Below are 12173 nucleotides of genomic sequence, written 5' to 3'. Positions count from 1 at the left end.
TTTTTTTTTTTTTTTTTTTTTTTTTTTTTGTCCTTTTTGAGACCGGCCGCACTGCGCTCAGCCAGTGAGCGCTGTGAGCGCACCGGTCATCCCTATATAGGATCTGAATCCGCGGCAGGAGCGCCGCTGTGCTCCCAGCGCCGCACTCTCGCGAGTGCGCCACGGGCTCGGCCCATGTCAGAGCTTTTAAGAGCTTTTTATTTCCTAGCTAGCTTTTCCTTTTAAGCTTTTTGTTTAATCTAGTTGTCCCAACTGTTATCCATTGCCTTCGGTATCCATTAAGTTCAAACACTTGCTTGTAATTGTTTTAGACAAACACACACCCCACTGCACACCTGAAAGAAGTCATTTCACACTGGGTTGCCTGAGACTGTGGTTAAATATGACAGTCTTGAAAGTGGGAACTTCAGGGACCCTCCAGACAGATCAAATGATGATTCTTTGGAATGAGGCTTTGAAAGAGCTCAGGCTGAGTTAACTCCCTCTAGTGGCTGCCAGGCTGTGCTGAGAACCCATGCTGTTATTTTTCAAGGCTGCCATAGAGCTGGGAAGTGGAAGATGGAACTAGCAAGTTCATCACCACAAAGCTTGCTGCTGTTACCAGGATTGTGCCATTTTTCTTGAATAAATACTGCTCAGATTGCTGCAAACCTTGATTAATTGTCAGAATCTGAAATGGTTGCTTTGGACAATTTTCCCCCCAGATATTTTGTTGCTTTTAGGGAGGGGCAAATTTTTGGAGATTCTTACTTCACCACCATCTTCACTGGCATCACCTTCTTTTGTTGTTTTTGCATTCTCCCCCCTTTTTTTCTGAAACATTATAAGGATTAGAAAGAGTGTTGATGGACTTTGCTTGTGACATGTTGAACGATGCTGTTTGTGGCACATCTAAGAGATGTCTGATGCACAGCTGAGTTTAGGAATCTGGATCTTGGTGTTAGCCATCATTATAGATTAGGTGTAGAGTAGATTAAAACTGTTAGAGTAGGTAAGATTGCCTAAATAAAGCATTTATAATGAAGTAACTAAAGGGCTTCTGTATTTGAGTTGATTATTGCTGTAGGAAAAATGATCACTTATTCATTATTCAGAGTGGTGTCTCTATAAGTTCATGGTCTCAGATCTCAGCCAGTCTTTCAGAACTGTCAATCCTATTTTTCTTTGTCAGTTTTCCTATTACCTTAATAATTATCTAAATCTTTTGTTATGTCCTTTGTCACTCCCCTCACACTCCCTTTACCCCCAGTCTTATAGTTCAAGAATATTAAAGCCACATCACTTCTCTCAAATTATCATGCCTCCCCCCCTTTATTTACAGGAGACTTGAGGGTACTTATGAAAAGACTTGTTTAGATATTCTAGACTGGGTAAGAAATTGTACATATTCTGCACATTGTGTATATGCAGCACATGGACATTTTGTCGAAGTTATTCATTGAGCCAAGTGTGTGTGTTTATTACTTAGTTATAACAAATGCCAGACATTTAAAAATGCCCCTGTGGTGGGTTGAACTGTGTCTCTCAGAAGGATGTTCAAGTCCTAATTGCCAGTATCTATGAATATGACCTTATTTGGAAATAGGGTTTTTGCAGACAAAACGAAACTAAGTCATACTGGAATATGGTAGGCCCTAAATGCAATAGCTGCTGTCCTTATAAAAAGGGGAAAAGACACACGGGAAGATGCCACATGAAGACAGAGGCAGGTATTGGAGCAATGCAGCTACAAGTCAAGGAATGCCGGGTCACCAGAAGCTAGGGTGAGGCAAGGGAGTATTGTTCTGTAGAGTCCTTGAAGGGAGCATGGCCCTGCTTACACCTTGATTTTGGACTTCTAGCCTCCAGAACTATGAGAGAGTAAATTTTTTTTTGTTTTAAACTACCTAATTTGTGGTATTTTCTTACAGAAACTGTAGGAAACTACTACATTTCCTTAATTTGCTCCTGAAGTCAATTTTAATTTATAAATATGGAGGTATGTTACCAAATGACAAACTTAGAAATAGCATTAGTAATTCATTAAGTATGTTTTATTATTGTTTTAGCTTAAGTTTGAGGGTAACATTTGAAAACCAGATCATAGGCAGAACTGTGATCACTAGACAACTTACTCCTGGTGGGTATTTCATATATACTCGTGTAAAGCTTAAAAGATTGGATTTATTTCATGTATCTATTCAAATCTGTGATTCCACTTTAAAATCTCAGCAGATTTTTAAAAGACTACCTTCTTTTGATAATAATGTAATAAAGCATGGCATTCTGTAAGATAAAGTAACCAAAAGAAGCAACTTTTTCTATACTCAGTTTATTAAAAAATGTTTGGGTTATGTTTTTGAGATTTTCATAGAAATATAAAGTTTGGACTTTGTCCCTGACATGCTTTGGTACTTATGATGAAGACATTTGACAGATCTGGAACTATACAAAGTTCATGGAAAAATAGAAGAGATAATATGAATCTTTCCATGAACTTTTTGGAGTATCCTCGTACAATAGGTCAGGTATAATTTATTTTATTAGACTTTAATTTTTTTTAAGGTTATATCTTATGTAACTATTAGTTTTCCATTGCTGCCATAACAAATTGCCACAAATTTTAAAAGCTTCCAATGCACACATTTATTACCTCATAGTTTCTTTAGGTCAGAAGTCCAAGTGGGCTCAGCTAGGTGCTCTGCTTAGTGTCTCATGGAGTCCGAAATCAAGGTGTCATCAAGGCAGCATTCCTTTCTGAAGGCTCTGGGGAAGAATTGTCAGCTCAATTCAGATCCTTGCTGTTGGTAGGAGTTAGGTCCCTTTTTCCTTGCTGGCTGTCAGCTGGGGACCAGTGTCAACTCTTAGAGGCTGCCCACATTCCTTCTTATACTTTCTATGTGACCATCTCCAGCAATAGCAGGTCAGGTCCCTCTCACACTTCTAATCTCTCTGACTCCAGCTGAAGAAAGTTCTTTGCTTTTAAGAGCTCCTGTGATTAGATTGGGCCCATCCAGATAATTCTGAATAATCTCCCTACATTAACTCCATGACCTTAGTTACATCTGCTAAGTCCCTTTTACCGTGTAGCATAGTATATTTACAAGTTCCAGGGATTAGGGCATGGACATCTTTGTAGAATCATTCTGCCTACCATAGTAATTAATATCAACAGTTTCGGTAATTAGTTCCATTAATTATAAAAAATATTCATGTATTATAAATAGTTATGAAACCTAAAATAATTATAAATATAAAAAAGATATATATATATATAGCTAGTACAAGCACTCTTTACCTCCTTGAAATAAAGTATAACAATAATATTTTCTAAAGGTAGGAAACTTAGAAATTATCTGACATGACCAAAAACACACTTCTCTGTGGAAAAGGATAATAAACTGAATTGAGTCATTCCCTAATAAAAGTCAATTACAACATAATTTACTTATTTGAGATTCTAGCCGGCTTTTATTACTTGGAATTAATTGGATAACCACATCATTTATGAATAGACAGACTACAAAGTCCACACACAAACCTAGTCACTGTCATTTCCCATTTATCTTACAGTAGGCCACTGAGTAGCTGATGACTTGAATTTCTTTATTTCTTAATTGGTACTGGTAGCTCTACATGGTTGCAAATAACTATCTCAAGAGAGGGGAAGCTCCCTAAAGTCAGAGAATCTCACTTGTTCATTTTCGTATCGTCAGTGCTTGGCATATTGCAGATGTTCACAAATATTTGTTGAAAAATGACTGAGTTCATAAACATCACAATTAACAAATATTTAGTAAGCAGCCACTGTGTACAGGTTGAACACCAGCTGTGTACTTACTGAACAATCTGATATCTTCAGGCCATCACCACCTGATTTCTTTCTGATAATTCACAGCCATTGTTGCTATAAAATAACAGTCTCTAGTTGCAGTCTGGTGGTGTAAAATAAAGAGCCTAAGCTAGAAATCAGATGCCTGGAATCCTGCTTTGTCATTAATAAGTTGTACGATTCTCATACAAATTAATTTCTGAACCTTGACTTCCTGATCTGTAAAATGAAAATATAACATACTCATCTGTAAAACGAAAATATAAGATCTTCAAGATTTCATTCAGCTTTAAAATTTGTAAACTGTATTTCTTTTGAAATAAAATGGTAAAGTTGAAAGGGTAAAGGAATTTAACATTGATCCTCAACTGCATTTAATTTTTTCAACCTTACCTAAGTATCAACATTCATGAAAATCCCTTTACCTTAAAACTTAATTACCTTTATTTTGAATGTGAATTTTGTCTAAACCATTTATATATCCTTTAATTTTTAAAGACTGTGACAAGAAAGAAAAGTTCTATAAGATACTGCAAATGTAATTTTTAAAAAAGTAAAAGCAGACACATGAAGAAAAGGAGAAAATATCTTACACTGACAGACTTGAACCTGTAGATTTTCTACTGGTAAGTCAAAAGCAAGGCCAAGAAAAGTAATCAGCAAAACTGAATTCTTATTATACAAGTTCTACTATCAGACTAGGAAAACACCATTTCATTCTCTTAAGTAATCGTTTGTGTTTTTCAAAATTTTTTTAACATTTATTTGTATATATTTGTGGGGTACAGTGTGTTGTTTCAGTACATGCATATATTGCACAGTGATTCACTTAGGGTAGATACCATAGTTTTTAGTTTTGTACCTGTTAATCCACCATTGTCCTCCCCCCTGCCCCCCCCACCTGCCTCTGGTAACCATTATTCTACTCTCTACCTCTATAAGAACCTCTTTTCTTTTCTTTTTTTTTTTTTAGATTTCACACATGAGTGATATCATGCGGTATTTGTCTTTCTGTGCCTGACTGACTTCACTTAGCATGATTGTCTCCAGTTCCATCCATGTTGCTGTAACTGATAGAATTTTATTTTTTTATAGCTGAATAGTATTCCATTGTGTATATGGAATATATACAGTTTTTTTATCCATTCATCTGTTTCAGATGGGTATTTAAGTTGATTCCATCTCTTGAGTATTGTGAATAGTGTTGTGATAAACATGGAAACGCAGATGTCTTTTTGATATATTGATTTCTTTTCCTTCGGGTATATACCCAGTAGTGGGATAGCTAGGTCCTATGGTGTGTATGTTTTTAATTCTCTGAGGAACCTCCATACTGTTTTCCACAGTGGCTGTACCAATTTATATTCCAACCAACAGTGTAGGAGAGTTCCCTTTTCCTCACATCCTCTCCAGCGTTTGTTGTTTTGTCTTGTTGATAATAGCCATTCTAACTGGGGTGAGATGATATCTCATTGTGGTTTTAACTTGGATTTCCCTGATGAATAGTGATGTTGACCATTTTCTCATGTGCCTGTGGGCCATCTGTATGTCTTCTTTTGAGAAATATCTGTTCAGGTCCTTTGCCAATTTTTTAATTGGGTTATTTGGTTTTTTGCTGTGGAGTTGTTTGAGTTCCTTATATATTCTGGATATTAGCCCCTTGTCTGATGTGCAGTTTGCAAACTCTTTCTCCCATTCTGTAAGTTGTCTCTTTACTTTGTTGATAGTGTCCCTTGCTGTGCAGAGGCTTTTTAGTTTGATATATTCCCATTTGTCTATTTTTGCTTTAGTTGCCTATGCCTTTATAGTCTCGTTCAAAAAAGCGCTGCTCACTCCCATTTCGTGTAGCTTTTCCCTCGCTATGTTTTCTTCTGGGAGTTTCATAGTTTCCAGTCTTAAATTTAGATCTTTAATCCATTTTGAGTTGGTTTTTGTATATGGTGAGAGACAGGAGTCTAGTTTCAGTCTTCTGCATGTGGATATCCAGTTTTCCCACCAGCATTTATTGAAGAGGCCGTCCTTTTCCCCATTGTATATTTTTGGGTCCTTTGTTGAAAATCAGTTGGCTGTTGGTGGGTGGGTTTATTTCTGGGCTCTCTATTCTGTTCCATTGGTCTGTCTGTTTTTATGCCAGTGCTATGCTATTGTGGTTACTATAGCTTTATAGTATAATGTGAAGTCAGGTAGTATGATGCTTCCAACTTTGTTCTTTTTGTTCATGATCACTTTAGCTATACAGGGTTTTTTGTGGTTCCATAAATATTTTAAGATCCTTTTTCTATTTCCGAAAGAATGTTGTCGGTATTTTGATAGGGATTGTGTTGAAAGTGTAGATTGCTTTGGGTGATATGGAAATTTTGATGATGTTAATTCTTCCAACCCATAAAATGGGATCTTTCCATTTATTTGTATCCTCCTCAATTTTTTTCACTAATGTTTTCTAGTTTTTATTATAAAGGTCTTTCACCTTGGTTAAATTTACTCCTGGGTATTTTATTTTTTTGGTAGCTGTTGTGAATGCGATTACTTTCTTGATTTCTTGTTTGCTTATTTAGTTATTGGCATATAGGAAGGCTATCGATTTTTGTGTGTTGATTTTGTATCCTCTGTTTATTAGTTCATTTATTAGTTGTAATAATTTTTTGGTGGAGTCTTTAGGGTTTTCTATGTATATGAAAAGGGAAGGATTAAAGCTAATATTTATTGTGAACATAAGGATATACCAATTAACCAAGTTTTTATGTGCCCCATTCATTATGCACAAAAATAAAATGGCTTTTTTTCTTTTTTTGTTAACAGTTTTTATTCCAAAGCTTAGAAGTAGTTTCACTAGAACTATCTTATATTTTGAAGAGAGCATATTTAAGGATCACTTTGGATAACAGAAGCTAACGGTGTTACTCTGTGAAACCTAAAAACTCTATTAAATTTGAAATGCAGAATGTGCCTGCCTCCCATTTTTGCCTTGTTAAGAACTCAGTACACTATTAAATTATTAACTTTAGTGGAAATGGTTCTAAGACATTTCATGCCTATAGGGATTAAAACTAAAACATAGGTAGCAGTTTTAAAAAAGAGTGGACAGGAGCCTTGAATGTCATATATTGTTACATCTGGTAGAGATTTTCAGGATCATCTGTTAGAAACCCCCTTGTTTTGTAGATGGGGAAACTGAGGCCCACAGTGATTATTTTACTTGCTCTAGCTTTTTTTTCCAGTTCATAGCAGAACCAGAACTTCAGTTCATGTCTTTTATTCTCAATTACATTGTCTTTCTCCTATATTGCACTACTTGTTTGATAGTCTTTTTAAATAAAATGGAAATAAAATATTTTACAACTAGTCAAACTATAAAGAGTCGTAACTTACAAAAAGTATAGTGTGGCCAGAGAGAAATTATTTAAAGTTATAATTTCATTTAAGTAAAATGTATATAACTTCATTTACTATTTTTCTGTTTAGGTGAAAAGAGATTTGAATGCCCGGAATGTTCTAAAAGGTTTATGCGGAGTGATCATCTTTCCAAACATGTCAAAACGCACCAGAATAAGAAAGGTGGTGGGACAGCCCTTGCCATTGTTACCTCGGGAGAACTGGACTCATCTGTTACAGAGGTGCTTGGCTCCCCAAGAATTGTCACAGTTGCAGCCATTTCTCAAGATTCAAATCCAGCAACTCCCAATGTTTCAACCAACATGGAAGAATTCTGAAAAGTTATTTATAACAGAGACCTCTAGTGCTGCATTTAAGTTTACACATCGTTGAATATCTGGAAATGGGCTGGTCAAGTGGATTACAGAGTAGGAAATCATGTTTTCATTCTTGGCTTCTTTAACTATTCCAGGATTTTGGGTCAACACATGAGGTGTTGAATTTTAAAAAATACAAAAAGCTAACTGATATACTGGAAACAGAAAAGTATTTCCTCCATGCTATAAGTTGTAGTTATTTGGAAATATATCACATAACCTTTAAACAGAATCTTCCCCTCTTCTAACATCATGTGATAACGTGTTTAAAAAGACAGACCTCAGTAGTTTGTAGACTGGACCATAATTGGATTTATTTTCTTTGAAAGTACTTTGTTATAAATCTAGTCAGTAATAATTTACGTGTATTTCTTTTTCTCTGTAGCACAGAAAACAGATAGTTAACTGATTATAGGGATGATACTGTATTTCCTTAGCTTGATTTTTGAAAAATGAACTGAAAATAATTTTGGCCGTCTTTTCTAAGTGTTAGAAATTCTTCAGCAGTTGAATTAGGTGAGTTCCAAAACAGTAATCTGAGATGCAACTCAGATCTTTATCACCACTACATTATAGTAGTGTGTATGCAGACAATCAGTGAAGTCCAATTACTTTCTCCATTTGGAGACACAAGAGAAACTTAGAGCTAAATCTTAGGTTAAATTCTAGAAAATGTTGGGAAAAAAGTAGTTAAAATTCATAATAGCTTCAGAAAAATAAAATGAGGCAACTTAACATGCAATGTTTTAAAGTTAGGATTGATTATATTCCTAACCCTAGGCTGAACCATAAAATTTCATTTTAAATGTTTATATTGGAAATATTTGCATAGAGTGTAAATTGTTCTGTAGTTTCATATTCTGTAAATATGAGTTATGTTGACAATGTGCAGCATTCTTTATATTTTGACTTGGTAGCCAAAGAAAGAATTATCACACTTTTTTTCAAGGCTGGCAGAAAATTATCTTGTATCTACATTATAATTTTTGTTTTCCTATACTAAAAATTGGCCAATCTCATTTTATTTCTAGCACTGTGTTAGAAGTTTAATTAGGAATTTATAACACAGTAATGTCTTTATGTTATATCAATAACTGAATTTTTCCTAAAAATTAGCCTAACAAATATATAATAGATGTGATAAGAAGCAAAAATTATTTTTGAAAAATCAGAATAATTTTCAGTCAAATAAGTGACTAAAAAAAATATATTTCATTGTTTATGCAAGGGTCTTGTTAGGAAAGATGGCCAAAAGTTTCATATGAAAAAAATTTGGATTATACCAATAGCTTAACCATTAAGAAGATATTTTGTGTTTTTAAAAAGTATTTACACAGCATCTTAATTAATGAAATTGACCATTTGAAAACTAAAGTTTTTACCCGTTCTATTTATTAATATCATGGGTTTGCGGACTGTTTGAATATAGGTACATGTTTTCTTGTGCATTCTCTATTATTTCAGGAAAAGTACTACTCATGCGAATTCTCTTCCAAAATTGTGATGTTTCTTGTATTTTTGATGAAGGAGAAATACTGTAATGATCACTGTTTACACTATGTACACTTTAGGCCAGCCCTTTGTAGCGTTATATAAAACTGAAGGTCTTTTGTGCTTTCGGTTTGTATAAAAAAGCTTTGAGATTAAAGGAAAAAAAATTTTTACACTGTGGTTATAAATTTCAAGTTTCTTAAAGCTTTTGTAGACTTGTAACAGAGTCTTTAAATTTTAGTTGGATTTTGTAAATTGTTTTGTATATTTTATTTAATGTACTCTTAACAACTGATGTTCCTGGCTTTAAAACATCAGAATCAGTTTGTTGTTTTGTTTGGTACAGAGGAGCATTTGGTATTGTTAATTTTAATTTTATTATATAGGAGCTGAAACATCAAATATATATTTTATCTATCATTATGCTACACAATCAGTGCTATAAATTTTTTTATGCAAAGAAACTTTCTTAATGTTTTAATCATGTTTCCTCAGAGTGACACTTTTTGTTGTTGTCAGTACCAAGTGTGAGCACTCTGCATCATTATTTCCCAAATCAGTTTTAATGCAAAGCTATATATGTTCATCAGAAATGAAAGTTATTTTTAATCAACAATGAGGCCTATTATGAATTGATCAAACTGAATCTGGATAGCTTTATAGCATATAAAATTTGTGTTAGCAGGTGCACATTTCACCACTGAAATTAGAAATATTTTGACAGTCTGTTCTGCATACCATTCTGAGTCCACTTTTCTGTCTTATAAGAATCGTAAATTTCAGTGTCCTTTATTTGACTCAGTGGGATATAGCTGTTATAAGTAATAGGGCACAGATGTGCAGTAGAGTTGTTTAATGGCATTTCACTGTTCATTCCCTTTGCCACTGTTATAAAACTTTTCTTTATTGTAATTATCAGTGCAAAGCTATGTATTTATCATGGTAAAACTCCAGTGTTAGAATAGTTTTTTCTTACCGTATACTTTCTTTGGTTAGGTTTGTGTATGTGTTGCTGATTACATTAGAACTTGATGTTAAGTCATTATTTATCACACTCATGAGAGCAGTAATAAAAGTGTGTAATCTAGGAGAAAAAGTTAATTTGTCAAACTTAGATAAGCATGATGTTTAGGTCCTATTTTTCAATTTTATAACTGTTTTATTGCAACAATATTTGTATTTAAGTCTCCATTTTAATGCCTTGTGGTGTTTTTTTTATGCATGTCACTAAGTTGTCATCCCACATAAATTGATGTGCAGCATAGGGTATTAAATCTACATAATGATTTTAAAACAGAAATAGTTGATGGTAAAATGTAAATGTTTTGCAAAAATTACTTATAAAAAGTTTTGTAGTAACATTTCACTTGTAAATTTTTTTGTAAAAAAAAAAAAAAGGAAATGAAATGGAAAAAAAAAAAAAAATGAATCCAGAAAAAAAACCTGTTTCCCATATCCTAGACTTTAGACAATTATTCTGCCAGCAAAGCCTCTGGGGCTGTAATTGACATTTTTACAGTGCTGATTTGTATAAAATTTGTTTTTTGTGGATTTGAAAATAAAATCATGTACAAGTTGTTGCCCTGTTTCCCATATCCTAGACTTTAGACAATTATTCTGCCAGCAAAGCCTCTGGGGCTGTAATTGACATTTTTACAGTGCTGATTTGTATAAAATTTGTTTTTTGTGGATTTGAAAATAAAATCATGTACAAGTTGTTGCCTGCAATAATAATTGCAAGTAACCTATTAAAAATTCCCTTGAGTTTAACATGTTTCATTTAATTATGTATACTATAAAGCAGCAATAAATTGTTTGAACTATCAACCTTCCTATCACAATGAACACTGGAAAGTTAAATGCTTCTCATTAGAAAATGTATTGGTAACTCTGCATAATTCCTGGTATTAAGATCTGGTCACCATTTCTCTAAACATACATTTCTCTGAGCATACTGCCTAAGAACACCAATTCCAATTGCATGTTAATTTGTAGCCATTGCCCTAGACATTTATGGAAATTAAAATTTGACTTACAGACACTTTTTACTTCAATATTTTTAGGCAATAAATGTTAGGAAATTGTAGGAAGATCTAAAGACGAAAAACATAATTAAAATATTATTTAAACTCACAGAAACACTAAGAAGCACTACATAGATGTAGGCCACATAGACACCACAGAGTTTATAAGCAGTAAATGTCTTTTCCTCCTGGGAGAGCCCTGTAAACCTCATAAAGAACCTTACTGACATAATGAATACATTGTAACAACTTCAGTTACATTTCCAGGCCCACACCAGATTAGATACAGATACAGCAAAGCGGGTAGGGGTATGGGATGTTAGGCAGCAAGACAAGTACTGTGGCTGCTGACATAGGCACCAAAGAGTCTAAATTTGTAGTAAGCAGGGGCCATGCAGTGTACAGGTAGACAGCCTTGTGCAGCAAATCCCTAAAGGCGTGGTTATATTGCAACTTAGTATAATATGTGTTCTTCACAGTGACTCCGAATCAAGGAAAAGTTAAATTTATGTTGCCTCATAAAGAACCTTACTGACATAATGAATACATTGTAACAACTTCAGTTACATTTCCAGGCCCACACCAGATTAGATACAGATACAGCAAAGCGGGTAGGGGTATGGGATGTTAGGCAGCAAGACAAGTACTGTGGCTGCTGACATAGGCACCAAAGAGTCTAAATTTGTAGTAAGCAGGGGCCATGCAGTGTACAGGTAGACAGCCTTGTGCAGCAAATCCCTAAAGGCGTGGTTATATTGCAACTTAGTATAATATGTGTTCTTCACAGTGACTCCGAATCAAGGAAAAGTTAAATTTATGTTGCACTACCAAATGGGACATTAATGAATAAATATATCAAAAGATTTTTTATCAAAGGTAAAGATGTATATTTCAACTGCCTGAAAAATTCAGATTTCAAATTGTCAGTTTGTACTGTATAAAAGGGGACAATGTGACAAGAAAATTAAAATTTCATTGCGTTTTTTTAATTTTTAATATACTAGCAATCTGGTTCTTGAACTTCTAGGAATTTCAACCACATGAACAAGAAAGGGAAAAAGTCATTTTATCATAGATTGTTGACATAAAACTTGGTGT

The 12173-nt window shown here is 34.1% G+C and overlaps 1 protein-coding gene across 1 annotated transcript in view; it reads left to right on the top strand.

Moving 5' to 3' along the window:
- SP4 (Sp4 transcription factor) overlaps nucleotides 1-10628 on the top strand; it is a 35610-nt gene extending 24982 nt beyond the window's left edge. Inside the window, exon 4 of the mRNA XM_008573670.1 lies at nucleotides 7274-10628. Within this exon, the coding sequence (XP_008571892.1) occupies nucleotides 7274-7521 (248 nt within the window). The 3' untranslated portion in view covers nucleotides 7522-10628. The remainder of the gene's footprint in view (nucleotides 1-7273) is intronic.
- Nucleotides 10629-12173: the final 1545 nt, after the last annotated feature.

The sequence above is a fragment of the Galeopterus variegatus genome, unplaced genomic scaffold (genome assembly GCF_000696425.1).
Source record: "Galeopterus variegatus unplaced genomic scaffold, G_variegatus-3.0.2 Scaffold949, whole genome shotgun sequence".
Classification (NCBI taxonomy): Eukaryota; Metazoa; Chordata; class Mammalia; order Dermoptera; family Cynocephalidae; genus Galeopterus; species Galeopterus variegatus.
Note: the sequence above shows the minus strand (reverse complement) of the source record. Positions and strands in the feature narration are given on the sequence as shown.